Below are 27,737 nucleotides of genomic sequence, written 5' to 3'. Positions count from 1 at the left end.
TTTGCTCCCATGCACTGCGGTCCTGCCGGGTGATCGCACCTGCTGCCGGCGGCTCTCACCCCGCTGCCGGTGCCCAGCGCTGATCGCTCAGTACTGTCAGTGGGTGTGAGTGGTGACTGCCAGCCCCGATCGCCCCTGAGGGCTTCTTCACCTCCCCCTGCTCCTGAGGGGTGATCGGGGCAGCCGCCGCCACTCACTCGCCCCTGCTGAAGGCACTGGCCCCAATTGCTCTGCGCTGTTAGCATGTAGGAGCAGCAGCAGCGGGAGCGGGGCTGCCAGCAGACAGGGGACCGGGGCTGTGGAGGGAGGGGCCACGGAGGTTGGGCCGAGACCCACCCCTGTGCCCACAGCAGCCTCACGGCCCACAGTTCCTTTCCAGGTGCACGAATTCATGCACTGAGCCCCTAGTATATAATAAAATTTACCATTTTAACCACGTGTAAGTGCACAGTTCAATGGTGTAAATACACCAATAATGTACTACCACCACCACCACCATTTCCAGAACTTTTTCATCCTGTAAAACTGAAACTCTGTCCCCATTAAACCCTCACTCTCCCTCCCTAGACACTGGCACCCACCCTTCTACTCTCTGATTTTGACAACTCTAAGCACCTCATAAATTGGAATCATGCAGCAATTGTCTTTTTTGTGACTTATTCCATTTAGCATAATGTCAAGATCGATCCATATGCATGTGTCACAATTTTCTTCCTTTTTATGCTGAATAATATTCAATTTTATGTACTTATCACATTTTGTTTATCCATTCATCTGAAGGGCACGTGGTTGGCTTCCATGTTTTAGCTACTGTGAATAATGCTGCTGTGAATATGGGTGTGCAAATATCTGTTCATGTCTTTGCTTTCAATTCTTTTAGGTGTATACCCAGGTGCAGAATAGCCAGATCATATGGTCATTGTTTTTTTAGGAACCTCCATGTTGTTTTACATCTGCACCATTTTATTCCCACCAACAATGCACCAGGGTTCTGATTTCTACACATCCTCACCAACAATTCCTGTGTTGTTTTTTTAAAAAAAATATTTTTATTGATTTCAGGGAGGAAGGAAGAGGGAGATAGAAACATCAATGATGAAGAGAATCATTGATCAGCCTGCAACCCAGGCATATGTATGCCCTGACCAGGAATCGAACTGTGACCTCCTGGTTCAGAGGTCAACACTCAACCACTGAGCCATGTCAGCCAGGCTACTCCGTTTTTTTATTTTGTTATTCATACTAGAAGATATATGTTCCATTGATTTTCAGAGATTGTGGGAGGAAAAGAGGGAGGGACTGAGGGAGGGAGGGGAGAGATAGAAATATCAATGTGAGAGAGACGCATCAATTGAGTGCCTCCTGCATGCACCCTAACCAGGCCAGGATTGAACCTAGAACTGAGGTACATGCCTTTGACCAGGAATCGAACCTGTGACCTCTGTACTGGGTTGATGCTCTGACCACTGAGCAACACCAGCCAGGGCTTTTTTTTTTATAGTATCCATTCTAACAAGTGTGAGGTGGTATCTCATAGCTGTGACTTGCATTTCCCTGATGATTAGTGATACTGAGCATCTTTAAGTGTACTCATTGGTCAATTTATTTCTTGTGAAATGTTTATTCAAGCCCTTTGCCCATTTTTGAATCAAGTTGCTTTTTTTTGGTTTAGTTTTAGGACTTCTCTATATATTCTGCATACTAATCCCTTAACAGATGTGTGATTTTCAAATATTTTATCTCATTCTGTGGGTTGCCATTTTACTCTGTTGATAGTTTTGATGCACAAATTTAAAAAATTTCAAGTCCGACTGTCCTTTTTGTTGTTGCTGCTTGGGCCTCTGGTGACCTACCTAAGAAGTCATTGCCAAGTCCAGTGTCATGAAGTTTGGGTCCTAGTTTTCTTGTAAGAGATAAGGTCTTACATTTAGGTCCTTGATCCATTTTGAGGTCACTCTGTATATGGTGCGAGGTAAGGGTCAGTTTCCCCCTTCATGTGGATGTCCAGTTTTCCCAACACCATGTGTTGACACCCTGGTCAAAAATTACTTGACCATATATGTGAGGGCTTTCTGGGCTTTCTATTCTGCTGAATACTCAAGGGAGACCTTCTGCAGACCTCCCGCTGCCACTCTGGTACTCAAGCTGCCTGTCTCCTGCCTCCCAGCTACAGAGAAAGTCCCTCCATCACCAGGCCCAGCTGGGCTCACCCACACAGACACAGACAGGCAGGCCAGATGTGCCGATCCCCAGCCTCACACATAAATCATGTGCACGTACATTATGTCTGTGCACATGCCCAGGTGCATAGCACCCACCTCTCAGGGCCTACATGAGACCTGCTTAGAAGACCCCGGGCTCAGTGACCTCACTCCTGTTGCCCTGCTTTCAGACACACTGCCCTCACAAACACTGGTTTCCGGGTGTGAGGGGACTTGCAGCCCCACATGCGAAATCCCCCCAGAGCCATAAAGCTGGCAGTCACTCAAACAGGGCGTGGTGAGGCCCGCTGACCAGGATCCTTTACACATTATCCCACAGGCCAAGCAGCCCCGGGTGAGAGCGCCGGGTGGGCAGGTGATGTGGGGCTGACCTGGCGGATGAGGGCCATTTCCCGGCTCCGCCTAGGGCTTCCCCCGTGTGTGTGTGTGTGTGTGTGTGTGGGGGGGGCAGGATGTACATGGTCTCAAGCCCGCGTCCTGAAGGGGTCTTCTGTTTCACCCGAGCCCGTTTAGCCGGCTGCCCTCACACGTGTCACAGGGGCTCTAGCTGTGCAGTCTGGGGTTTTCCTATTTTCTTTATTGATGGGTCTTGGCACCAGGACTCTGGAGGGCCGGAGCGGGGCGATGGGAAATTAAAAAATTTCTCCGGGGCGGCGGTCCCGGGAGCGGTCGGAGGGTGCAGCGCAAGGGCTGTGGGCTTGACCTGGTTCTGACACCAGGCGTGGCCCAGCGCCTGCCGCTCGGGCCTCCTACTCCGAGGAGTTGGCCTCTAGGTCCCAGGACGGCGCCCCGCCCCGCCCCGCCCCGCCCCGCGGAGGACCCGGCACGAGCCGCGCTGCTCCGTCTCTGTTCACCGTCTGTCTCATCACCGAGTGTTCTCACTCGGCTGCTTCCGCGGCGTCCGTTCCCAGGACCGGGTCTGCGTTCCGGCAGCCGACGAACACCCCGGGCCGCCCGTTAGCACCGCGCGCCACCCTCGCCGACGCGGGGGTCTCCGGCCCGCCAGGGGTGGCGACACCTCGGTCCGCCGGCACCGCAGGGGCCCCGGCCCCGGCCACCCATTCGCTGCCCGAGGTGCCAGCCTCCGCCCTCGCCTGCTCCCGCCGGAACCGGAAGTGCGCCAGCGGGGGCGGGGGGAGGGAGCGGCCAGGCTCTGCGCAGACTCGCGGGCGCGCTGGGACCCGGAAGCACTCGCCGAGGCCCCGCCCCGCCCCGCCCGTCTTAGTGCTGCCGGGGGACGTAGCGCGCTCTTTCTGCCGACGCGCTCGTGGTGGTGGCAGCAGGTAGGCCGCGTGGTCCAGTGCCGGCTCCGCGGGATTCCGAGCGGGGTCGGCGTGAGGCCATGGCGCGGGGTTGGGGTCCGGGTGCGCGGGGGTCGGCGTGAGGCCAAGGCGCGGGGCCCGGGTCCGGGCGTGCGGACCCGGCTTGTTCTCACACGCGGGGTCTCGTAGGCGCACTCGACATGCAGAACGACGCCGGCGAGTTCGTGGACCTGTACGTGCCGCGGAAATGGTGAGCGCCGCAGCATTTAATTTTACTTTAAAACGCCAATACAAAACACTTGTGACTTCCCACTCCTCCGCTCACTACGCTCTCCCCGCAGCTCCGCCAGCAACCGCATCATCGGCGCCAAGGACCACGCGTCCATCCAGATGAACGTGGCCGAGGTGAGCCTGGGGCGCTGGGGCTTGGACAAGGTCCATCCCAGACTAGAGCGAGGTCTGGGCAGGCCCCGGGGTTGATGATCCCCTGACCCCAGGTTTAGAGCTAAAGGAGCTCGAGTGCCCGTCTGTTGATCCTCATTCTCCATCAACAGGTTGACAAGGTGACAGGCAGGTTCAACGGCCAGTTTAAAACCTATGCTATCTGCGGGGCTATCCGCAGGATGGTGAGTCTCCTGGACGTGGCTCATCTGTGGGCTTCTGGGGGTGGGGCAATGGAGAATGGTGTCTTAGACTGTCTCTCAGGCCTGACTGAGTCCATTTGTTGGAATAGGTTTGAGCCTATGGGACTGGGTTGCATTGGTTGTCTGCCTATTCCAGGGGGTGGTGGGGTGAAGGGTGGAAAGGATGCTCGAAGGCCCCAAGCAGGACCACCCTTTTACCTTGGAACCTCCCACTTATCACACACCATCTCCAAAGGCCTTTCCCTGTCCAGTGAGGTCTGAGTAGTGAGACTGGGAGAGAGCCCGCCACTAGGGCTGGGTGGTCCCTGATGGACCTCCTGCCAGCTGGTAGTTCCAATGTGCTTTTTCTCAGGGTGAGTCAGATGACTCCATTCTCCGACTGGCCAAGGGCGACGGCATCGTCTCAAAGTAAGCCATCTCAAAGTCGAGTTTGGGGACGGGCTGGGACTTTTCCGGAGACGAGGCTTTAATGTTGTTTTTCCTTTTTGTTTAGGAACTTCTGACTGAAGGCATCACAGATGTGAAATTTGTCATAAATAAATAGTGGAAACACCCCCCCATGTTGGTTCATTCTGTGCTGGGCTCTGGAGGGTTCATTCTGTGCTGTGAATGGGTGAGGAGGCGGTCAGCTCACTGAAAGGAGGTGACTTATAAAATATGCTGCAAAACCATTTTACTTTAAAGCACAAATACAGACACACTTGTGACACAACTTGGCATTGAGGTCAGATAGTTGCTTAACGCACATTTAAAATCCACAACTGCTACTGGTTCTGAGCGAGTGGCATTGGGCCGTGGACCAACTCAGAGGTCGGTTGGGCCTTGTTCTAGAGGACAGGGATTCAGGCTGAGGTTTGGCTTAAATACTGGCTTTTCTGCAGGGATTCTTGAGTACCACATAGTGGCAGCTCCAGCATTACTAAAGGACACAGCTGGGAAGGTTACAGATGAGATGGGCAAATGACTAAATCTTACTACATAAATGTGCAAACTTAAATTACCATATTTCTCAGCTGGTCTAACTTTAGTCCGTATAGAAATTCCTGAAGAGACAGGTCCTTCAAGGCTAAGCTGTAAACCAGGACGTTTTGAGAGTCCCTTACAGTGCTTGTAACACAAGTGTTCTTGAGATATATGGTGGCAGGACAGGTTGCTTTCCAGAAGTTGCCGGGGCCTAGCACCTTACACCCTCAGATCTAGCTTGGTTGCATGTTGGGTTTAGGAAGCCATCTTGGAGAGGGAGGCACACTGCAGTAAGTTTGGACCATGGGCACAGGCGTGGTCCTCCATCCCAGTCTTCCTTTGAGTGGCAGAAGGAACAGACCTGCAGGCAGCAAGTGGATGGGTGGTTGGCCTGCACCTCTGCTGGGGTCTGGGCTGAGTTGCTGGTGGTTGGGTGCTGTGATGAGCAGAACTGGCTGTTCTGCAAAAGCACCAGCCCACACAGAGAGAGTACAAGATGGGGGCCAACTCAGGGCCCCTCCAGTCACAGGTCTGTAGCACAATAGGAGCAGCTTGATCATGGCCATCTTTCAGGCCAGCTGACTCACCAGTCCTTAACGTGTATTTGGTGGGGCAGCGAGCTGGAGAACTGGACAACAGAGTTCGTGCAAAGGACAACAAACCTGGAAAAGCAGAGCATGGGCCTTTGTAGGAGTGAGGATCACTGGCAGCTGGGGTCTGAGTGCAACTGCACCGGCCAGTTGTCCTGGACAGCCTGGGAGAAAGGCATTGAGCTGACCTCTTGGGGAGGCTGTGCTGTGGGCTGTGAAGTAGTCAGTCTCCTCACAGCTTGAGCAAGTGTTGTTTCAACTCACAGCTTCACACATTTAACTAGTTTGTGTTCCCTTATGAGAAACACCTACAGAACAGAATCCCAAATGACAATAGGCTGTTCTGTCATAATATTGCTTAATAAGATCAAAAGCCACACTCCAGCAATGCAGTCATCTGAAGATCCAGTGTCGCAGGCCAGTGGGTTTTCTGGATGAGGTGAAGGGGCAGCTTGTGTTTGCAGAAGCCTGCTGGCCTGCGTAACACTCAGGTACGAGGACTTCACAGTGACATGATGCTTGGAAGAACAGGTCCAAGAATAAAACTCATCAAAACCAGGAGTCTGCTCTTTGCTCTGCTTGTGGATGTGGGAGGGGAATGGACAGTGGGCTGGGCAGGGGGTGTTCCAGTGCTTTCCACATCCAGAAATTGGAAAGTCAAGATTAATGCTTTACTTCATTAGCTTCAGGGACTTGAGTGTGCTCAGCAGCATCTGGAAACAGTCACCACTGTGATGCCATTCAGTGGCTACAATGGTATGTGGAAGGCAAGGCAATGCAAAGGAGAAAGATGCCATGACGTCAGGATCCAAGGCATAAATTACGGGTCCTGGTGCCAGGCCAGTCTCAGGCACGTGAAAAAAGGAAAATGACAAATCCCACATTCTGTCCACATGAGAATGCAGGAATATTCCCCAAAATACCATGGTGATGTGGTGCTTTGGAATGAAAGCATGGCCCCCAAGGAAGAAAATGTGAAGGCAGGGTCCGTGTGTCCCAGCTGGGAGGGTGAGGCCACGGGGGCCAGGGATGCACTTCACTGCCTGGGAACAGCTCCTGGGGCCCACAGACCGTGTGCCGAGTGGCGTGGGCAGCAGACTAGAACTGCTGTGTGAGGCGTCTGTAATGAGGTAACACCTGGTTCTCGGGAAGATAAAGAGCAAGTTCCAAGGCCACAAGCACTGTGAACTCAAACCCAATTAGATCCCGTCTGTTGAATCGGAACCTTTCTTCTAACTTCTGCATTGAGGAAGAGAGAAGGGTTAAGCCGAGGTCCCTTCCTCTGGTCCCTAAGCCAGCAGGTTTGGGAGTGGCGGCTGGCCCCGCTCCAGGTTAGTGGGCAATGACCTCCCTCTCCAGGGGTAGTGCCCAGCCTTGTAAGTGCTGGCTGGGGTGAGGCCTGGGTGGGGCAGCACTGGCTTGGGATGGAGTGGGGGCTGGGGAGGGGCTGGGGGGTCAGGGGGGCCAGGGAAGGGTTGAGTGCACTCACGTCTATGAGCTGCTTTACTTCGTTCTTGCGGAGGTCACTGCTGATCTTGGCAGCGAGCAGCACACAGGCGCCTGCGCACAGCTTGCGGTTTTGCTTGTTGAGCTTGCCTTGCAGGACAAGCTTCTCGAAGTACACGTAGGCCATGGACACAGTCACAGGCTCCAGGTTGCACTCCTCAGATAGGTTCCGCATCTCACGTTTTAAACTGCAGGTTTATAGGGAAATCAGGTGCTCTTGGGGTGGAGGAACACCACCCCCTCCATGACACAGGGCCATTAGAACAGCTCTGTTCCTTCCTGGCGGATGCAGCCCAGCGCCAGGGCCCACGGCTTGGTGGGTAAGCAGTGTGCTGGTCTTGGGCCCCACTTGCCCCTTGGCTGAGTCCTACGCCGCCCCCCCTGCCCGGCGCCCCCCGCACAGTACCAGGTGTCCCACACTGTCCTCCAGGGGCTGCCACAGAGGACAAAGTCCCTGCTCTCCTGTGGTAGCAAGAGGACCCTAAGAGCCCTGGAGCTGCTGGGGTGGGATGTTAGTAGTAGGATTTGGCAGCGCAGGACCCCAGAAGGGGCAGTGACCAGGAGCCCTGCCTCAGCCAGCAGCTCCAGCACTTGCTCACTGTGAGGCTATAGGCAAGCTGCCTTGGCCAGCGAGTTCCTCTACTGAATAGTGACAATGGCGGTGCCTGCCTCATGGGGTATCGTGGGCACTAGTGAGGAGAGCTCAGTGGGTGGGGGCAGCTGCAAGAGGCAAACAGGCAGCCTGACTGGCAGAGGCGTGCATGTGTACACATGTGCATGTGTGCGTGCGTGTGTTACTGGCCTGGTCAGAGGGTGGGAGGGGGCATCTGGATCTTCAGGCTCAGGAATCAACGGGAAATGGGAAGATAGGCCTACAGGACCCCATAGGATGACACACATTAGAAGTGGGTTTTGGGCCACTTGGTTGGTGTGGCTCAATGGTTGATTGTTCACCCAGGAACCAACAGGTCACTGGTTTGATTTCCAGTCAGGGCACATGCCAGAGTTGTGGGCTTGATTTCCAGTGTGAGGTGTGCAGGAGGCAGCCAATCGATGTTTCTCTCTCATTGATGTTTCTCTCTCCCTTCCTCTCTCTCTAAAAAATTCAATAAAAACATTAAAAAAAAATGAAGTAGGTTTTGGGGATGTCCTTGGTCCTCCCTACCTCCTAATTTTGCTCAGTGTTAGTCTGACGTGTGGAAACTTCTCTCGGAATGTCTCATTCATGTCCTTCTTGAGGTCGGAGGGCTTCACGTATTCAATCACCGTGGTCTGAAACACAGAGGGCAGCAGGGTGGGGCTGGGCCACTGAGGCAATTTCACGCGGTCAGGCCTGCAAATGTGAATGCACTGAGCCTTCAGAGCGCACCAGGTCTGTGAGAATGACACGCCTCCGGACAGAGGGCGGTGGAGCTGAATGCACAGCAGGGATCCAGGCTGTGGAGCACGTGGGCTGAACCCCAGGGTGGTGGGGCCAGCACTGCTCTCTGGCCTGCTGCACACCCCCTCCCCGCGGTGCTGCTGGTGTCCTGGGGGTGAGGGCACATCAGCCTTGCCCTGATGGTGCTGGGCTCCCCAGTGCTGGGGCCGCTTGCTCACAGCCCACCCCCCAGCGCCTGAGGGGCAGTGCTACTTGGTGCTCGCCGTACCATGTAAGATGCAAAGATGAGGACTCGCTTGTGCTTGCCACAGGGCCATTGCGGGTCATCCAGCAGGTTGGGGTTATACTCCAGGGGATCCCCTGCATCACTCCCTGCAGGCAGAAGGCAGCCCTGACCCACCACGAGCCCCGAGCTCTGGTGTCCAGTTCCCATCAACCCAAGCCTCAGCAGAACCTGTGTAGCGCCCAGGAGCCGCTGGGGCTGCAGCTGTTCTCCAGGAACAGGAAGCAATGGTCCTGGGGTCTGGGAGGGGTCTAGGCATGGGTGGGAGGGAAGGACGTCCTGATGAGGATGGACCCCCTGCCCTCTGCCCCAGAGCCATCTGTGGACACAACTTCTCTTCACTGCCTGGCTGGGTCTGCTCCACCGTGAGTCCCTCCTTCCATTCTGAAAGGCTGTACCCCAACCCCACGCCCCAAACCTGCCTCTGTCTAGACTGAGGGCTGTGGGCTCAAATGTGCCCCTCGGGGTCACTGGCCTGGCTGGCGTAGCCGCCTGTCCTGCCCCCGTGTGCCTGGTTCGGGTACCTAGCTCCGTGCTGATCGGCGCGGACTTGGCAGCAGCAGGTTTGTATCTTGATGCTGGCATAGCCCGGGGGATGCTGGTCCGGGGCTGGGGTGGCGGGCCGTGGCTGTCTGTCTTTTGTGCGACCAGGGCGTTGGTAGGGTACAGGAACTTGGCATAAGATACGACCTGGAAAGATAAGCACGGCCAGGTCAGTCCGGTTCCTCTTGCTGCTGCAGGAACCCCCCCACCCCCCACTCCCTTCTGTGGCCCAGCGCAGGCCTGATGTTAGTGTTCTCAGTAACAAGAACATTCCAGAACGTCACCCTCACCAGCTCTTATCTGGATCTGTAGCTCAGGAACCTTCTCCCTGCCTCTGATGCCCTTGACCTCCGACCACCAGTGCTGAGGGTGAGACCCATTCTTACAGGGCTATGGCTTGCTCCCACTGCCCATTGCATTTTAGAAGATCAAAGGGAAGCACAACTTCATGTGCTCATTTCCTCCATAACATGAGATCTGCGCCCGCCGGCCTGTGTGCACGGCATCAGCTCTTGCCTTTCCATCTGCTCCCAGCTCCACACCTTCCAGCTCAAAGACCATCTCGGAAGAAACAGACACGCCACCGGATGGATGTCTCTGCTTCTGGCTGTCCACCCTCAGGTCACTGCAACACAGGGCACCGGAGAGAGGCTGGGTCCCTCTGCCCGAGCGGGTGGGGCAGCAGAACCTCACCTCGCAGACGTGCGGGCACGAGTTCTCATTGGAAGAACAGCGCACTAGATTCACTGGGTACACAGTGAAGGATGCTTGTCCTAAGAACTGTCTAGTCTCTCCTTCCCTAGAACCAGCCACTTCCTGTTAAAACACCGGTTGGCAACAATATGGCCCCGCAGCCGTGCCACAGCTTAGGCCACGCCCGATCTTTAGGGATGTGTCCCCCACCCTGCAGTCACACTGGGCAGGAGGCTTCTCCACCCTGACGGCCATCTCCTTCTTCCTGGGTTACACGCAGGACACAGTTGCCTGGACGGGTCACAAGGATGCATGCAGTGCCCCCACGAGGAGACATGTCTCGGCACTGACATTTAAGCAGCTCACACTGAAGTAAGGTGCGCACACACCCCTCCCGGAGAACCAGGAGAGGGGCAGAGCTTCTGAGAAGATTCAGTGGAAGCTGATCTGCTGACCACCTTGTGAGGCTGCCAAGAGCCTGGTCCAGCCCAGCCTGTGCCTCTGGGGCCACTCACCTGACCCGCAGGCCTTCTCCATAGGGCAGGACCGAGAAGGCCGCACACAGGGACCGTTTGGCGCAGATCAGCACGATCCTGTGGGGAGAGCTGGGTCAGAACAGGTGGCAGGTGTTTCCTGGGGAGGGGAGAATTCCTTCCCGCCTAGACTCCGGTGACAGGAACCACCCCAGTTGTCCAGGGGACTCAGGCCAAGAGGCCCAGCGGCCAGGGTCAGTGGGTCTGGCCATGCCAGCTCTCACTGGTCCCCCACACGTAACACGCTGCACAGAAAGGGTCTCACCTGGCCCCTGGCAGGGTGGAGGCCAGAAGTCAGGACCCTAGTTCGAGAGGTCAGGCTTTGGAGGAAACACGGGGCAGAAGTGTGTCCCCAGAGGGCCGTTTGGTTCGGTGAGCCCCTCCTCAGCCACACTGGGAAGGTGGGAGACTAACAGTGTCAAAAAGCATCCATTCAATGTCCCGAGCCAAAGCGACCCTTGAGGTGCCCCGGCATGGAGCACAGAGCAGGAAGGACAGCCTTCCCCCCTCTGGGATGGCTCTGCCCGGCCAAGCCCCAGTCTAGCAGGAGGACAACAGTGAGGCTCCCGCTTTTCTGGCTGGATGACTGGGCACTCAGTACCCACTGAGGCCCACCGGGCTCTCAGGCCTGCTTAGTGCCTGCTCCTCAGGACTAGGCCCAGCCCCTCATGCTGAGGGATCCAGGACTGTCCAACTAATGGGAAGGGTGGGCGCCTGTAGCGTGACCTCCCATGGGAGGGGGAACGATGTGGGGACCCTTTGGGTCAGGGTGATGAGCTCAGATGCCTCAGGGCTGGCAGGGTGGTGCATGAGGGACAGGCGACAGGAGTGGCCCTCACCTAGCATCTGCAGGCATCAGGCCTCCGAAGGTGCACCTGCTGCCACGGTAGTGATTTGAGGCAGCCATGTTTAGGTTTTAGTCCACCGCCCCACGCCCCCAATGCTTCCTGGATGACACCAAGCCCTCCATCCTGGATGCGTCCCATCATGTCACCTGCTCCAATGTCCCTTCATTCAGCACCTCCACTAAATCTGGTGTCCCCAGGGTTCTGGGGAGGGAGAGGCAGTGGGCTAGCCATGGACTTGGAGCTCAGCTAATTTGGAGGGAGACCAGTACACTTGGAAAGGGACATGTATGGCTGGGATGCCGAGCACCTCTCTCCCTGTGGCTCCAGGGCAGGAGTCGGCCCCCAAGGTTTGATGGAGGACACGGGAGGCAGCCCCACAATGGCCGGTACCTGCTGTTCTTGGTGTCATACTGTCGCATGTTCTTGATGAAGTGAGTCTTCTTCAGGCCCTTGTGTCTGGGGGATCCGGGTATGTGCTTGGTTCTGCAGGTGAGAAACAAGTACTCATCCCTCCAGGACCCTCTCTGGCCCCCAGGCAAATGGTGGCGGAGTATGCAGGGCCTTAGGGCTCTCAGGCAGCAGGCGGGATCTTTACCTTTGAACCGAGGGACATCCCACGGTGTCTTCCAGGAACTCGAGGGAGCAGCGCTGGGAGGCAACTCGCCTTCTGTAAAGAAGATGCCACAGGGCTCAGAATACAGACGGGGACCATGCAGGATGGATCCAGCCAGGATGGTGGGCGGGGGCGCGGAGGGAGGAGTGCCGCTGCAGCCCGTGGGACTTTCTCAGGCTCATTTACTTAGGGAGTTTGCCAGGTGGTGCCCAATGGCTCCCGCACACCTGGGACCTCATGTGTAGAGCCCGGCCAGCAGTCCCTGTGAGGCGGCCAGCAGTCCCTGTGAGGCGCTGGGCAGATGCCCTGCAGCACGAGCAGCACCCACACTCCCCAGCCGCCTGGCCTCCGGCCCAGCTCGCTCTCCCGTTGACCCCGGTTACTGCAGGGATGGCGCCATCCATGTCTGAAAATCTGTTCCCAGTTGGTTTCACAGACCTTTGTCGGTGACTTTCTTCTACCTTCCTTGAAACACAAGGAAGGGAATACTAATACCAGGTGGATGGTATTATTACCCTCAGTTTACAGGTGGGGAGCCTGAGGGACAGAGCTGGGAAGGTGGAGCTTTCCCGCTCCCGCACATGGATCTTGCCCTGCTGCCCGCTCATGGGGAGCTGGACTCCAGGTGACTCCTGCATCGGCTCTCAGGGCTCCTTCTCTTAAATGCAGCGTGCTCACCGCCAGGAGAGAAACCACTGCTCATTAGCGTCTGCAGTGCCCATGAACTTCCTGCGCTTCGTAAATGAAGAAAGCCCAGCGGAGGAAGGGCTCCTGTCTGAGGCCTGAAGACCACCAAGGCCGAGTGAGGGGTTCTGGGAAGGGGCTACAGGCCATCTGAGAACATTGACCCCCTCACCCCCACTGAAGTGACTACCCTTCTATATCGGGCACCTCACAGGTGCCAGTGCCAATGATTCGGAACCTCCCCTGGGGCCCCTGGAGGGAGCAAGGCCCTGCCCTCACCCTGCTGCCTTGTGATCTCTTAGAGGGCAGAGGAAACCCTGGGACACTGCAAGCTGTCCAGTGGGGGGCTGCCCCCTCCTGTGGGAAAGGAGGGTAGGAGAGGAGCACCAGGCTGTGACGGGCGGGGAGCCTGCTCTGACCTGGCTCGCACGTGCACACGTATTACGTGCTGAAGTGAAAACAAACAGTGTGTTAGAAGTCCTAAGGTCCTGAGGACTCACTCACTGACTGAGCAGAAAAAGCTGCTGCAGACTGAGCCCCGAGTGTCCGGACTGAGCCTCCCTGAGGACTGGGCTGAGCCGGAGCACTTTGCAGCTGGCTGTAAGCAGGGTCTCTGCTCGCCTGTCCGCCACCACGGCCACCCTCGCTGAGCTCTGGACGCTGAGCCCTGGACACTCATCTGACCTCACAACAGCCTCTCAGGCACGTAGTGCTAAACGCAAGTCCATTTCATAGGGGAGCAAACTGAGGCCCAGAGAAGCCATGCCACCTGCTCAAGGTCACAGAGCCACTGAACGGTGGAGCTGGGGTTCCACCAGGTCTGCTCCTACAGCAGTGATGGCGAACCTATGACACGCGGGTCAGAGGTGACACGCGAACTCATTTTTTTGGTTGATTTTTCTTTGTTAAATGGCGTTTAAATATATAAAATAAATATCAAAAATATAAGTCTTTGTTTTACTATGGTTGCAAAGATCAAAAAATTTCTATATGTGACACGGCACCAGAGTTCAGTTAGGGTTTTTCAAAATGCTGACACGCCGAGCTCAAAAGGTTCGCCGTCACTGGGCTAGAGCCTGGCTCAAAGCACCACAGTCACAACACATTCTGGGAAGAGAACCTCAGAATTCTCTCCATTCCTAGAAAACAACTGTCTAAAGCCAGCGGCTGGAAGCCACTGTGCGAGGCTGGCCACCCTCCCACACTCAGCAGCAACTCCGCTGAGGCCTGGGGAGCACAGAGAGAAGTGGACAGCCCTGACCCCGGGGCCTGCCAGCGGTCAGGGGGGGAGGCGACCCCCAGACACAAGGGCAGGGCCCTGAGCTTGGCAGCAGAGCCCGAGGCGGGACAACTTCTACGGGGACAGGTGCAGCCCTGGGAGCAGGAAGGACATCTGGACGGGACTTGGAGACCAAGGAGGAGGGAGAGGCGAGGGGTGGAGGGACCCGGGACTGTGTGGGTGCAGCAGGAAGGCCCAGGGACACCGATTCAAACTACCTCCCAGCCTGCCCCCCGTCCTCCCAAGCGTGGGCCCTCCATACACTCTCTTCAGAAACGCAGTGCCGCTCCCGCCAGCCTGGGTCCGGGCAGGCTGCTGTCTGTTCACAGGGCTGGCCCACAACACAGGTGCCCCAACTGTTCGCTGAACTGACGCCTAAAACCACACGTGGGCTCCCAGTACTCACACCCAGAGAGAAGAGCAAACCCGCACTTGCCAAGTGCTCTGGGCGCAGCCCTCCCAACCAGAGCCCCATCGCCCTGGCCTGCCTGCGGGCCAGGGGCTGGAGGTGAGGACACCAGTGCAGCCGCGGTGACCTCAGGTAAGAAGGGTCACCTCTGAACTCCAGGGGCGGCGGGCACCCGAGGCTCTGCACTCGGCCCCTCCTGCACACCTTCAGGGCCAGCCTGAGGGTGCCACCTGCCTGGCGGGAGAAGGGCTGTGACAGCAGGCAGTCCAGGGGCCCAGCCCAGGAGCCCGTCCCTCGGGAGAGGGCTGTGAGGGGGCACCTCAGGGTCCCAGGGAGGTAGGGTCTCTGGAACCTGAGGCTCTGCTTCTGGGAGAAGGAAGGTGTCTGCCCCCAGGGCTGAGCTCAGGGTGGGGGCTGCTCCAGATGGGCTGAGGGTTCCTGGAGTGGACTCAGGACGGAGGGGCGGCCACCTGGGCCGGGACAGGGCCGCACCCTGGCCCACAGGGTGGGGTGCAGGGGACAACAGGGGCGCCTGGGCGTCTGTCCAGGGGACATACCGGGGGGCTGGGAGGGGGCGTGTCCAGAGCCCACAGGCCTGCGTCTGGGGGTGGATGAGGGCGGAGGGAACCCCGAAACTCACGTTCCGGGCACCGACCAGGCTGAGAGCACCGTGACCCCATATTTAGGGCTGGCAGGTTGAAGGGGACCATGCCGCCTATGTCTGGGGACTGACAGGGCCCGAGGACGCCCCATCATCATGTCTCGGTAGTTGACAGCGCACCGATGACCCGGCCCTGACATCTTAGGCCCATGGGGCCCGGGGTCACCTGCTGCTCGGCTCACGGCCCGGGCACCGCCGCGCCCCCGCCCGCCCCGCCCCGCTCACCTCGACGCCACTCACCTCGGGCGCTGCGCATCCAGGCCGAGGCCGGCGGGCGCGGGCGCGGGGCTGAGCAGGCCCTGGGGCGCCGAGGCCCTGACCGCGCTGCCGGGAGGGCCGGGCGGCGCGGGCTCGGGCCCGGGAGGCGGCGGCGGCGGCGCTGGCGGCTCGCGGGCCTCGGCGGGCGGCAGCGGCGGCGGGAGGCTCTCGCCGACCGGGCCCAGGCTCGGGGGCCGCCCGTCCAGGGAGATGTTGTTGAGGAAGAAGAGCGCGGCCTGGCGGCGCCGCAAGTCCCCGCGCCTCCGCAGCGCCTGCGGCGGGGCCCTGGCGGCCGGGCCCGGGCCCCCTCCCGCCGCGGCCGCGGCCATCCTCTGACTGAGCCCGCGGGCCGCCCACCGCCGCCACCGCCCGCGCGCACGCGCCCGCGCTCGCCGCCCATTGGCCACGACGCACCCTCATGCAAATGATCGCTGTCGCACCCGCCCATTGGTCAGCGCGGAGCCGGGGCGGCTCCCCCGGGTCTTAGAGGGGGCCCCATCGGCCTGAGGGCCCGGGCGTCGCGGTCGGCTCGCCTGCGCTCTCGCGGGGTCTGCCCCGGGATGGAGTGGTGGCGGCGGCCGCGGCGACGGGGCTGCGGTTCCAGGCCCGCCTCGGAAGCTGGGCTCTTGCTGGGCTGCGGCGTTTGTGGTCAGTCTCCGTCGAGCCTGCGCCTTTAGGCTCCAGTGCACTTCCTCTTGGGTGTGTGCCGGTGCGGGGGCTGAAGCTGTGCCCCCTGCGTGGGGGAGGCCCTTCAGTTTGCAAACTGCCCTCTCTGTCACTCCTGGGAGCCCCGAGGCTCCCCGAATGGTCGGTGGTGCCACCTGGCCTCCCTGGTTGGCTGAAGAGACAGAGGGTCTGAGTGGAGAAGGGCCTGGGGTGACAGGCAGGCTGGGACAGTCCTGCACCTCCCTCAGCAGCAAAGTGGCCTGGGCTTCAATGTTCTGCGCCCGGGTTCCCCTGACTTCGGAGCCGAGGGCTTCCTGCCCAGGTGCTGCCTTCTGGGGCCCCAGCTTCCCCCTGTGGGCTCATCTATCCATAGAGTGGGGAGTGTGACTCAACTCCAGGTGTTGTCAGGATGTCACCAGCGCTGGGCTGCCACGTGCTGGAAGCTGGGCATTTGCTGTTTGGTTATACAGCCCAGTGAATGATGTGGGTGTGCTGCCCATTGCCTCTGCAGCTCCTGTCTCGGGAGGAGGCGGGCATCGACCTGCACCAGGGAAATGCGCTGGCAAGTTTCTGGTTTTGAGGGACATGAAGAGTCATCACCATCATCAGTCAGGGCCCACTGCATGGCCTGCTCCCCTGCAGGCCCCTTACCCGCCTTTCACCTTGGCATATCCCTCCTAGTGGCCTCATTGCCAGCACAGGCAGGCCCACCCACTGCCCAGCCTGTCCTTTCCTTTCCCTCTGCCCTTCCAAAGTGCCCAAGAGGCTTCACCACCCAGGCCTGCAAGTCGGATGGGAGTGGAGGTTTTTTGTTGGTTTGTATTTTTTTGTTTTTGTTAATCCTCACCAGAGGATATTTTTTCCATTGATTTTTAGAGAGTGGAAGGGAGGGGGAGACACACACAGAGAGAGAAAAACATCGATATGATGTGAGAGAGACACATCCATAGGCTGCCTCCCGCATGCCCCACACTGGGGACGGAGCCTGCAACCCAGGCATGTGCCCTTGACTGGAATTGAACCCAGAATCCTTCAGTCCGCAGGCCGATGCTCTATCCACTGAGCTACACCAGCCAGAAGCCACTTGGAGCTTCTTAAATCCTGATCCAGTGGGCCTGGGTGGGCCCAGGAACCGCGTAAGCTCCTTTCCTGGAGGCCTCTGAGATACACCCTCTTAAAGAGACAACGGCCTGGGGGGCAGAATAGCCTGATGCTGAGGGTGGAATACTGGGTCATGCAGAGGGCTGACCCTGACCCTGACCCTGACCCTGATAGCCACATAGGCCATCCTTCTTTGCACCTTTATTCTCCCAGCACCCTGAGGACCCTATCTGCAAAGGCCTCAAGCCACTGCCTTTCAGCCTCCCTGAGCCCTGCCCTGCTAGGCCCTCAATGCCCAGCGTCTGTATGCAGGATTCCACGAGGGGGCGCTGGAGACCGATGCTTGCAGCTCCGTTGCCCCTCAGGGAAGGGGTGGCCAAGAGTGCAGGGCCCTTGGAGTCTGGGATGCCAGTGGAGTAGAGGGGAAGGATGGGGGGCGGGGGGGCGGGGAGGGGGGAAGAGGCGCTGCCAGGTAAGGGCTGTCTCTGTGCTGCAGGGGTGGGGCTGGGCTAAGGCCTGAGGATCCCTGCCTCCTGTGCTTCTCAACTCCTGTTCCCCGCAAGGGAGGAGGTGCTGGGAAGAAGGTGGGATGACAGGTCCAGCCAGTCATCAAGATGGGTAGAGAAGAAGGGTTCCGAAAACCAGCTATAGACTCCCTCTCGGCCTTCCCAGCCACTCTGGACGTGGCCAGGATTCAATCTCCTTCCCCCTGAGCTGGGCTGGGCTGGTGGTGTGGGCTGTCCTGGCCTCGGTGGGCAGAGCGCGATAGGGCTCCTCCCAGATGCTGTTGCTGGGTGAGGGGCCGTCGTCCTTGGGGTCTTGGGCTCCTGGGCCTTTCAGCTGGCGTCAGGGGCTCCCCTGGGGTTCCTTCTCCTTCAGGACAGCTTCTTGGAGGCTGTGGGAAGTGGACTGAGGTTAGGCGGGGACACCCGGCGGTGGCCTCGTGGGTCCTCCCTTGAGCTGACACCGGGCTCTCCCCAGGGCCTCGAGGGCAGTCTCTGGCAGGGACCTCAGAGCCCACCTGGCAGAGGTGACTTGTGCTGACAGCGGCAGACCCAGAGCCGCAGCGGCTCAATCGGAATTTGATGGAAGCGTGGACCCTCTCCCCAGGCGTGCAGCCCTGAGGCCGGCCCAGCCCTGGCCCCCCACCTCGCTGCTTTGCAGAGAGAGGGCCCGGCACATTTTGGATAACCTGCCCTGAGGGGGAAAGGCTCTCAGAATTCCGAGACACTGGCTGCGTGCCTCCATGGGCCTGCCTTCGGCCGGGGCCACAGGTGAGGGTGTCAGATCCTTGGGACCCTCGCAGGGGGCACCTGCCATATGCCCCAGGCTTGTCTCTGATGTGGGACAAGATTCAGACCTGGGTCAGAACCAGGTTGGAATCCTGACCCCGTGTACCAGTTTTGTGACCTTGGGTGAGTTCCCTCACCTCTCTGTGCCTCAGTTTCCCCACCTGTGAGGCAGTGAGGTCCATCACTGGGCAGGGTCATGAGGCCCAGAGGCAGTGACGACTGGACACTGCTGACACCCTCCATGGGCCTAAGCTACAGCGGCGCTGCTGCTGGTGCTGAGCCGTGTGGCACTCTGCCTGGCACATAGTGGTGTGGGCCACAAGCTGGGCAAAGGCCCTGTTCTCACTGACCACCAGTGTGGCCATTGTGAGGTGTCGGTGCCTGACGGGGAGCCCCTGCACTGGTCCAGGTGGGAGGACCAGGGTTGGGCAGCTCAGCTCCAAGTGCAGGGTGGGGCAGACACCTGTGCGCCCCTATGGACTGGGCCTACCAGGACTGGGCAAAATCATGCCCAGCAGGAAGTGCCTGGAAATCAGGCAGGTGTGCTGGCCTCCTCCACGGCTCGCCCGAGCAAACACGGCTCTCAGGCACCTTCCCAGCAACAATGGCGCATTGTGGCAGCCAAGCCGGGCCTGCCTAGTGGCAGACCTGTTTGGACAAACACCAGGGCGGCATCCATTATTAGCTTATGCGTTCAGTCTCTCTGGCACCTGGCCAAAGCTGCCTTTGTGGCCAGAGCAGGAAGTGGGGGTGTCCTGGTACCCTCGGGCTGGGGCCTCTGCTCCTGCTGCCCTGTTAGGAGGAGCCGGGCCCACAGGCACCACACATTTGAGCAGCCCCCACTTCCCAGTGGAACAAACACACCCCATGCATCAAGGTGGCCAAAGGGGTCCAGGAGTCCACCCCTCCAGGTTGAAGGGACTGGCTGGGGCTGCTGTGAGGAGGAAGTGGACCAGGAATCACCCAGGCCCGACCCCTGGCTCCTCCTCTTAAGGGTCCTGCTCTGGGAGAGCTCCAAGGACTGGTTTCAGGGTCTGGGTTCCAGTCAATTGGAGGATGCCATTCCCCAAGGTGGGGTGGGGGTGTTGGGGCTGTGGGACTCCCCACCCCCCACTGTCCGGGCCCATACCTTTGTCCCACAGGTCAGAGGACTGGACCCACTTCCTCTTCTGCTGCAGGCCCTGCCCGGGCTCCTTGGTGCAGAAGCACCTGGGCCCCTCCCCCGGGGTGCTGGATGTGGCCCCCGCCTCCAGGCTCAGGCCCACCTGCGGGGTGAGGGAGTATGGTCAGGGCCAGGACCCTCCCCCGAGCCTGGGAAGTCCTAGATTGGGGCCCCACCTGAGCCTGGGACCCACCTCACTGTCCGAGGCGTCTGGCTCATCCAGCTTGTCTGACAGCGGTCGCTGTGCCTGGGCCTTGCTGAGCTCTGCGGGGTGCAGGGTGTGGGTCAGGCCAGGCTGGTGGCCCGGGAGTCTGGTGGAAGCAGGGCTTGTTCTAGCCTGCCAGACCAGGATGAGTGGCAACAACTCTGCAGATGAGGAAACTGAGGCACAGAGGGGTGCTGTGACCTGCCCTAGGGTCCAGCGCCTGCACAGTGACCCCATCAGCTGGGGTGTCCCCTGGCTTGACCACTGTAATGGGAAACCCACACCCTGCCCCCAGACTCTAATTGCTAGGGCCCTTTCCTTTACTGCCTGTGGTCAGAGACACACCTGCCCTGACCCTCACCTCCCTTCTAGGTCTGCCTGTGGGGACCCTAGGGTTTGGCCTGTCAGGCCCACACTCAGCTGGCGCAGACCACTGCACATCCCTCCCCTCCTGGGGCCACATTTGCTGGGCTCTCATGACCCCAACACTCACCCTTACCTGGGAGGCCATTGGCATCAGGACTCTGTGGGTGGGGGGACGGTTTTGGCCTCTCTCTGGACTCATCTCCTGTCCTGCCTGGAGATGGCAGGCTAGGCTGGGGCTCTGGGAGAGGATGTGGGGAGTCCTGAGGGGAAGCACGTAGGTGGCTTGAATTCATCTGGGGAGACTGTCTTGCCCCCCAACCCAGCCTTGGGTACAGCCTTCGGGACCCTGGCTGGGCTCAGCTGGAGGGTCAGCCTGCCCTGCGCGTGAGCGTCAGGAACAGGCTTTCTCACTGGGCCCAGCTGCTGGCCTGGGTGTGGGCACATGAGGCAAGACCAGGGCTGGGCCTCACCTCGGGCGGGGGGGCCGCTTCTGGCCCTGGTGCTCTGGCCCCCTTGGTGCCACTGCTTCGCCCCCAAGGTCCAGACTGGGCAAGTGGCTTGGCTCCCTGGGGCGGCTCAGGGCTGGGAGTGTGGGCAGTTTTGGGGCTGAAGCTCCTTGGCCGGCCCACGGGCTTGGGGGCATCCCGGCCCCGCCCCCACTCGGAGAGGTCCAGGGGCTTGTCTGGAACAAGGTCCTCTGTGGCTGTGGCCTCCTGTCCCCTGGGGCTGCCTGGGCCTGTGGGCTGCAGGTGCCGCCTCCTGGGCAGGGCTGCCCCGGCCACCTCGCCCTCTGACCCCTCAGAGTCGGAACAGATTGGAGGGGAGGACGGTGTCTCCCCTGGCCTGGGAGGCCCTCTCATCCTGGCACCGCCAGCCTGTCTTCGTGCCTGTAGCTGCTGGGCCAGGAGCAGGCTCAGTACTCCCTCTAGCCGAGGATCCCGCATGTCCACCAGGGTGCCCGGTGGGCCCAGTAGCCCTGAGGGCACCTCCCAGGCCTCTGCCTCTCTGGCCTTCAGGATCTGGGGCTGGGGACCGCCAGGGGCTGCGGCGGGGGCCCGGGGGCTGCTTTGGGGGCTCCGAAGGTGCAGGGACAGAGGGCGATTCAGGAGGCAGAGGCGGTCAGTCTGGAGGGCGTGCTTCAGGGACTTGTGGGGCCTGGCGGAGGCCTGAGAGGCCCGCAGGAAGCTGGGGTGGGAAGAAGCCCAATGACAGGGGCTCAACCCCATGTCCCAAGGGAGGCCTGGAGAGGTGCGGAGAGCTGGCCAGGTCAGGGGGAAGGTAGGGGAGAGGGTGGGTTCCTAGCCCCTCCCCCTCCCCACACCCCCCCACATCCCCGCTCTGGAGGCCAAGCCATGTGACCAGGAGCCTGGGGCTCTGTGGTCTCTCCCCTTCCGGGCATCAGGTACCTGCCCTTACTGGAGCGCTGGCTCCACCTCTCCCCGCAGCCCCCCACCCATCCTGGCTGTTCAGGAGGGTCCACGTGGGGACTTCGTGATGGGGGGAGTATCCAGGAAAGCAAAGCCTTGGGAGGGCATGAGCTCCTGCTGTGCCATGGAGGGGCTCCTGGCCACTGCCCCCCTCTCAAAGGTGGGACTAGATTGGGACAGGTGCTCAGCTGAGGCCACTCCTGGTGGTGGCTGTGGGCAGAACCTCACCTGTCCAGGGAGAGGCTGTGCTCGTAAGGCAGGCTGGGTGGGCTGCTCTGGGCAGAGGGCGTCCCATTGGTGGAGCCCCGGTCAGCGGAGCAGGCCCAGGCCCCCGGCCGCACCACGGCAATGGTCCCGTGCAGCTGGTTGGAGATATGCTGGGGGCTCTGCACAGGGTGGGCATGGTCAGCCTGGGTGGGGCTGGCTGGTGCCCTCTGCCCTTGCTCTTTGTGGGACCTTGGACAGGTCACCCACCGGCTCTGAGCCTTGCCTCCACCCATGTTGAATGGAGCTCAGGGGTCCCTGTCTGTCCCAGAGGACAGCGCGTGGCATGTGGCTGGGGCTGGGAGAGGTGGCTTGGGGTCCCTTGTCCTCACCATGTCTGAGGCCCGTGGCTCGGGCAGGTTGGCACCCGGGGAGATTTTGGCCACTGGAGACATCCTGTGCTCCAGCTTTTCTGTGGGAGGAAACGCATTGGACAGGCCAGGTTGGGAGATGGCTCAGCTCCTGCCCAGAGGCCCCCTGGCCTGGGATGCCCGCCCCCCGCCCCCAGCCTCACAGCACCTTCTCCCCGTGGACTGGCATCTAGGGGGTGGTCCTCGGCCTCCTCGTGGCCTCCTGGCAGCTTCTCGGTGCTGGCCTTCCAGGGGCCCGGGGAGATGAGCAGGGGGGGTGAGGAGGGGTCCGAGGAGCTCTCCCTGCACTGGGGCTTGGGTCTGTCTCCCGAGGGGAGGGGAGAGGGAGGGCAGTGCCCCCAGACACAATCAGAAAGGCCAGGGTGTCCTCCTGGGGGCCAAGCCACCACTGCAGGGGGACCCAGGTGACCCAGAAAGAGGGCCCTTGACACCACCCGAGATGTGCCCCCAGGTGCAGAGCCCCGAGTGGCAGAGCGGCTGGCGTGCTGGGGACCATCCCTGTTTCTAAGGGTTCCATTGGGCTCCTGTCCATTTACAAGGCACCTGTGCTGGTTGCTCTGAGGTCGGGAGTTGGCTCTATGGTGAGTGGCGATGGGACACCCACCCCAGCACTGGGCTGGTCCCCCACAGAGTCCTGTGCCCCCATGCTCTGCCCCTGGTGCCCCATGGACGCATGGCGGGTGCCTGCTGTGAGCTGGGTATAGGGATCCGGGTGCTCAGGCCCCTGGTGCCTTCCCCACTCACCCCAGGCCCCGAAGCCGGGCCACCTCTTCCTTCAAGGTCTCATTTTCCTCCTGCAGTCGGGTCATCTCATTGGCTGCAAAGACACTGATTAGCGAAGGCCTGGGGCTCCTCACAGCCCCGGGAAGTCTCCCTTCTGGTCCTGTCCCCAGGCCAGGGCCGGGCATACGCAGGTGCCCCATGCATGCTTGCTGCCTGAGGGGATGGTTGAATGTGACTGACTAAACTGCGCCAGCATTAAGGCTGAGGAAAGCGATGGGACCTTGTCCCCGGAATGTCCCCCAAGGTAAAGGGGGCCTGCTCTCCTCACGTGGGGCCTCAGGGGCCTCTCGTCATCGCAGGAGGGGGAGTTGAGTCCGAGAGGGCAGGGGACTGATGAATGAGGGACGTGCCAGGGCCAGCTGGGGCTTCGTATCATTTGTCTGTAAATTGGGGTGTGGGGTGACCATCGGACAGAAGGATCACCTTCCCTCTTTCCCTGTGACGCCATGTCAGGCTGAGCAGGCCCTGGGGTCATGGCCCGCAGAAGGGGACAGCAGGCAGCTCACTGAGGATGAAGAGGTGCTGCAGGTTCTGGAGGAGGGAGCTCTCGAACTCCTGCTGCTTCTTCCTGGCCAGCTCCTGGGTGACAGTGCAGCGGTCGCACAGGCCGGCCCGCAGCCTGTGGCGTGGGGGAGGCAAGAGGCCACCCTGAAGAGGCAGACTGAGGCCCATCGAAGGGCTGGGACCCTCCAGGGATGTGCCCTTGCCTTTCCCAAACTGGAAGCCTGCCCCATCCCCGAAGTTTGGGAAGGAACCTTGAAAATACAGTTTACTTAAGGCTCTGAGAAGTCCTGCAGGGAAGGTGGGGGAAAGCTGTCTGGTTTAGTTTAACCCTAGAGCTTCCCAAACGCAACAACAGACCCCTTGTCCTCCTCCCCCTCCAATCAGGAGAATGGCCAGCAGGTGGCCGAGTTCTGGCTCACCTGTGCTCCAGCACCTGGCTCACCTGTGCCCCAGCACCTGGCTCACCTGTGCCCCAGCACCTGGCTCACCTGTTCTCCAGCACCTGGCTCACCTGTGCTCCTGCACCTGGCTCACCTGTTCTCCAGCACCTGGCTCACCTGTGCTCCTGCACCTGGTTCACCTGTCCCCCAGCACCTGGCTCACCTGTGCTCCAGCACCTGGCTCACCTGTGCTCTAGCACCTGGCTCACCTGTGCTCTAGCACCTGGCTCACCTGTTCTCCAGCACCTGGCTCACCTGTTCTCCAGCACCTGGCTCACCTGTGCTCTAGCACCTGGCTCACCTGTCCTCCAGCACCTGGCTCACCTGTTCTCCAGCACCTGGCTCACCTGTGCTCCAGCACCTGGCTCACCTGTCCCCCAGCACCTGGCTCACCTGTCCTCCAGCACCTGGCTCACCTGTGCCCCAGCACCTGGCTCACCTGTGCCCCAGCACCTGGCTCACCTGTCCCCCAGCACCTGGCTCACCTGTTCTCCAGCACCTGGCTCACCTGTGCCCCAGCACCTGGCTCACCTGTCCCCCAGCACCTGGCTCACCTGTCCCCCAGCACCTGGCTCACCTGTTCTCCAGCACCTGGCTCACCTGTCCCCCAGCACCTGGCTCACCTGTCCTCCAGCACCTGGCTCACCTGTTCTCTAGCACCTGGCTCACCTGTCCCCCAGCACCTGGCTCACCTGTGCCCCAGCACCTGGCTCACCTGTCCCCCAGCACCTGGCTCACCTGTCCCCCAGCACCTGGCTCACCTGTTCTCCAGCACCTGGCTCACCTGTCCCCCAGCACCTGGCTCACCTGTCCTCCAGCACCTGGCTCACCTGTTCTCTAGCACCTGGCTCACCTGTCCCCCAGCACCTGGCTCACCTGTGCCCCAGCACCTGGCTCACCTGTCCCCCAGCACCTGGCTCACCTGTCCCCCAGCACCTGGCTCACCTGTTCTCCAGCACCCGCACATTGTCTTTCAGAGCCTTCTGCTGCTCCCTGAGCTGGTGGTTCTTGGCACAGAGCTCCTCTACCCTTTGGGCATCCCTGCGGGGGGGAACCAACGAGATGGGGTTTCTCTCTTGCCACCTGCGGTTCTCTCTTGCTACAGAACTGAGCCCCATCTGGACGTGGGGAGCCCCTCCCCTCAGTTCTCAATGTCTCATGACGTGTGTTCCCACTGATAATTGTTGGTACTGCAGGCGCCTGGAGTGGATGTGGCTTGCCCAGCCCCGTGGAGGGTCCCTGTTTGCAGTCCTGGCTCACCAGCTATTGGATGCATGACATGGGCCAGTGGCTCCCTCCCTCCTGCCCATGCGGAGCCTGTTTCTCTTTGTACATGGGGAGTTGGGGGTGGGGGCTCCCTGGCATTTGGGAGGATGAAGTGAGTGACTGGTGAGCTGCTGTCCTTCGCATCCGTTCCCGCTGGGCCAGCCCGTCTGACTCACCGGCACCGCTCTGAGTTCAGTTCCAGAAGCTTGTTCTGCAGGCCTGGAGGGTGGAGGAAAGGATGGAGGGTCAGGCCGGCTGTGCAGGCAGCCCCTGCAGCAGAGCCCAGGGCACCTCCTGTTCCTCTCCACGCCCGCACCTCTGATGGGCCGCCTCACTGACTCAGTCTCGGGACTGCTCAGGATCGCTGCCCTGGGCCCAGCGTCTCCCTTCCCCATGGGGGCTCTGACTCTGGTGTCTGTCTGGAGGTTGGTTGGGACCTCGAAGCTGGGAGTAACAAACCACCTAGCCAGGTCCTGGGAGGGGCATTACTTTTGGGTGCAGCTAATATTGAAATAAAATGGGCTCTTGGGAGGGACCCTGGCAGACTCCTCCATGTCCCAAGCAGACCTACTTCTCTAAGTCTCTGGGGAGGTGAGGTCTTGGGGACCTCTGGGGGGAGGGTGCTTGTGGGATGGTTGGTCTCAGGAGGGTCTGGCCAGGGCCCAGGGGCCCGGGGAATGGAGGGACAGGTGTGTGGGCAGGGCAGAGCTCAGCCTGGTGTCCAGGAGTGAAACGGAGGGTTTCAGATCAATGCCCTGGACGGGCCTCCGGACCCGTGAGCTCCTGTTCTTAGAGAGGGGCCTTGCTTCGGGGGACGCCGAGACCCCTGCCCTGAGCGAAGGAGGCTCCTGGCTCTCGGCAGCAGGCCTGGCTTTTTATTTCCACTCGGCCTGGGCTGACCGTTGGGAGAAGCCCTGCAGGGCACACTTGGGGTGCTGATCTGAGGCTGGGCACCTGGCCACGTGGATGCTCTGGGCTCTGAGGCATTACTTCCTTCTGGGCCTGGAAGGCGAGGTCCTAGGTTTGGAGGCGATGTGTGGGAGCACCCTGGCCTGGCCTCGGCTCTTAGGCCACTGGTCCAGGTGAGAGCCACCTGTGGAGACCAGCCCCACCTCACCCACCCTGCCCCCGCGGCACTCACCCAGGACCTCCTTCTCATGGATGTCCTTCAGCCTGTTTAGGGACTCCATGAAGCTCTCCATGGCCCTCGGGGCCCTGGCCAGGCCCCTCTGTGCGCAGGTGCAGGATGCCCCTCGGTCCTACTGCCCCTCTGTTTCCAGCCTGTGGAGCAGGAAGTGGGAGAGGGGCTCTTTGGCTTGGGAAGGGCCTATGGGCTGTAGGGTCCAGTCATGGGCCACTGCTTGGAGAGGGGCTAGGTGCTGGCCCCGTGGGTGTTGGTGGAGTGTCCTGTCTGTGGACCACCCCCACTCCCACTGGGTCATGTCCACACTGAGGACCCAGTGGGCTCCTCTACACTGTCCTGCTCTTAGCTTTCATACTTTGGGGGAACTTGGAGGGGACAGGAGGGATGGGACCTGTCCATTCAATATCCACCACCTAATCCTGGCCTCCCGCAGGCATGTCCCTTACTCTCCCCATCTCCCCCTCCCTCTGTGGCTGCAGATTGGCCCCAGGCCTGGGAGGCTGGGCCCCTCGTCAGGAGCCTTGGCTGGGCCTGGCCTGCAGTGGCTCAGAGCACCCACGTCATGCTCCATGAGCCCATTAGCCGGCTGTGACATGCAGCCCCCTCTGGAGAACTCTCTCCAGCAGCTCCTTCCCTGAGGGGTGGGGGCATTGCCGGCTACGGGGTGCCAAGGGCTGCCAAGGCTCAGACCTCAGCACGGGGCCCCCTCACTCAGTCTGGTGTGCTCTGTCCTGGCGTGGTAGTGTGCGCACACGCACTGTGCATGTGTGTGCACATGCGCGCACATGTGTACGTGTGTGTACGCGTGTGTGCATGCTGTGTGTGTGTGTGTGCATGTGCGTGCGTGTCAGGGTGCTTAGGCCCAGTGCTCTCTGTGCCCACCTTGAGTCTGAGTAGTTGTGGATGCTAATTTTGACCCCAGGTCTGTATTTACTGAGGCTGAGCCAAGCCATCTGCATGCCCGCTGCAGGGGTGGGGTCTGTGGCCAGCTCCCTGGGGCCCTGAGTCTCACAAAGAGCAGAAGGATCCTGTCCTGCCTGCCCGAGGCCAGAGACCTCTTCCCTCTGGGTCTCGCCTCCAGGCCACGGTGAGGTGGCCCCTCCTGGTCCCCAGCCTGAGGAGCCCTGGGGGCCCCTGGGCCCTGAGAACAGACAGCCAGGCTCCTGTGCCTCCAGAGCCCTCCCCTCTGGCTGCCCGCACTGACCCCTCAGTAGCAACTGTTGGCAGGACTTCTACTTATGCCCAGAATCTCACCTTTCCCTCCTTGCCACCCCACACTGGGCCCAAGCCACCATGGGACTCGGTTGCATCTCCCGGGCCACTGCACCTGGCTCCCTGCCTCTGCCCGGCCCCAGCACGCACTCTGCACAGTGC

At 60.4% G+C, this 27,737-nt stretch overlaps 3 protein-coding genes across 6 annotated transcripts; 1 reads left to right on the top strand and 2 right to left on the bottom strand.

The window, feature by feature from the left end:
* Positions 1 to 3,070: 3,070 nt before the first annotated feature.
* On the top strand, positions 3,071 to 4,682 carry RPS21 (ribosomal protein S21; the record flags this gene model as incomplete). 2 transcript variants are annotated; one of them, XM_081097620.1, is made up of 6 exons in its annotated part: positions 3,071 to 3,505; positions 3,674 to 3,734; positions 3,826 to 3,889; positions 4,039 to 4,110; positions 4,481 to 4,536; positions 4,622 to 4,682. In XM_081097620.1, the coding sequence occupies exons 2-6, from the start codon at positions 3,685 to 3,687 to the stop codon at positions 4,629 to 4,631; spliced, it is 252 nt and encodes an 83-aa protein (XP_080953746.1). In that variant the 5' UTR covers positions 3,071 to 3,505; positions 3,674 to 3,684. The 2 variants fall into 2 exon arrangements, with proteins under 2 accessions (XP_080953746.1, XP_080953747.1); XM_081097621.1 differs by lacking the exon at positions 4,622 to 4,682 and having other exon boundaries at positions 3,412 to 3,505; positions 4,481 to 4,540.
* Positions 4,683 to 4,784: 102 nt separating this feature from the next.
* Positions 4,785 to 15,701, bottom strand: CABLES2 (Cdk5 and Abl enzyme substrate 2; the record flags this gene model as incomplete). 3 transcript variants are annotated; one of them, XM_081097617.1, is made up of 10 exons in its annotated part: positions 4,785 to 6,920; positions 7,171 to 7,375; positions 8,353 to 8,459; positions 8,837 to 9,102; positions 9,376 to 9,541; positions 9,911 to 10,019; positions 10,603 to 10,680; positions 11,859 to 11,951; positions 12,064 to 12,135; positions 15,355 to 15,701. In XM_081097617.1, 10 exons carry the CDS (start codon positions 15,699 to 15,701, stop codon positions 6,780 to 6,782), a joined length of 1,584 nt encoding a protein of 527 aa, XP_080953743.1. In that variant the 3' UTR covers positions 4,785 to 6,779. The 3 variants fall into 3 exon arrangements, with proteins under 3 accessions (XP_080953743.1, XP_080953744.1, XP_080953745.1); XM_081097618.1 differs by having other exon boundaries at positions 8,837 to 8,940; XM_081097619.1 differs by lacking the exon at positions 12,064 to 12,135 and having other exon boundaries at positions 8,837 to 8,940.
* Positions 15,702 to 15,788: 87 nt separating this feature from the next.
* Positions 15,789 to 26,421, bottom strand: RBBP8NL (RBBP8 N-terminal like; the record flags this gene model as incomplete). The annotated part of the gene is made up of 13 exons (XM_081097671.1): positions 15,789 to 16,210; positions 19,561 to 19,696; positions 19,787 to 19,857; positions 20,292 to 20,424; positions 20,635 to 21,349; positions 21,820 to 21,977; positions 22,188 to 22,267; positions 22,375 to 22,526; positions 22,971 to 23,043; positions 23,516 to 23,628; positions 24,899 to 24,994; positions 25,396 to 25,438; positions 26,361 to 26,421. The coding sequence occupies 13 exons, from the start codon at positions 26,419 to 26,421 to the stop codon at positions 15,789 to 15,791; spliced, it is 2,253 nt and encodes a 750-aa protein (XP_080953797.1).
* Positions 26,422 to 27,737: the final 1,316 nt, after the last annotated feature.

Source organism: Myotis nattereri (assembly GCF_964212035.1).
Source record: "Myotis nattereri genome assembly, chromosome: 8".
NCBI lineage: Eukaryota > Metazoa > Chordata > Mammalia > Chiroptera > Vespertilionidae > Myotis > Myotis nattereri.
This window is presented reverse-complemented; position numbering and strand designations above follow the sequence as displayed.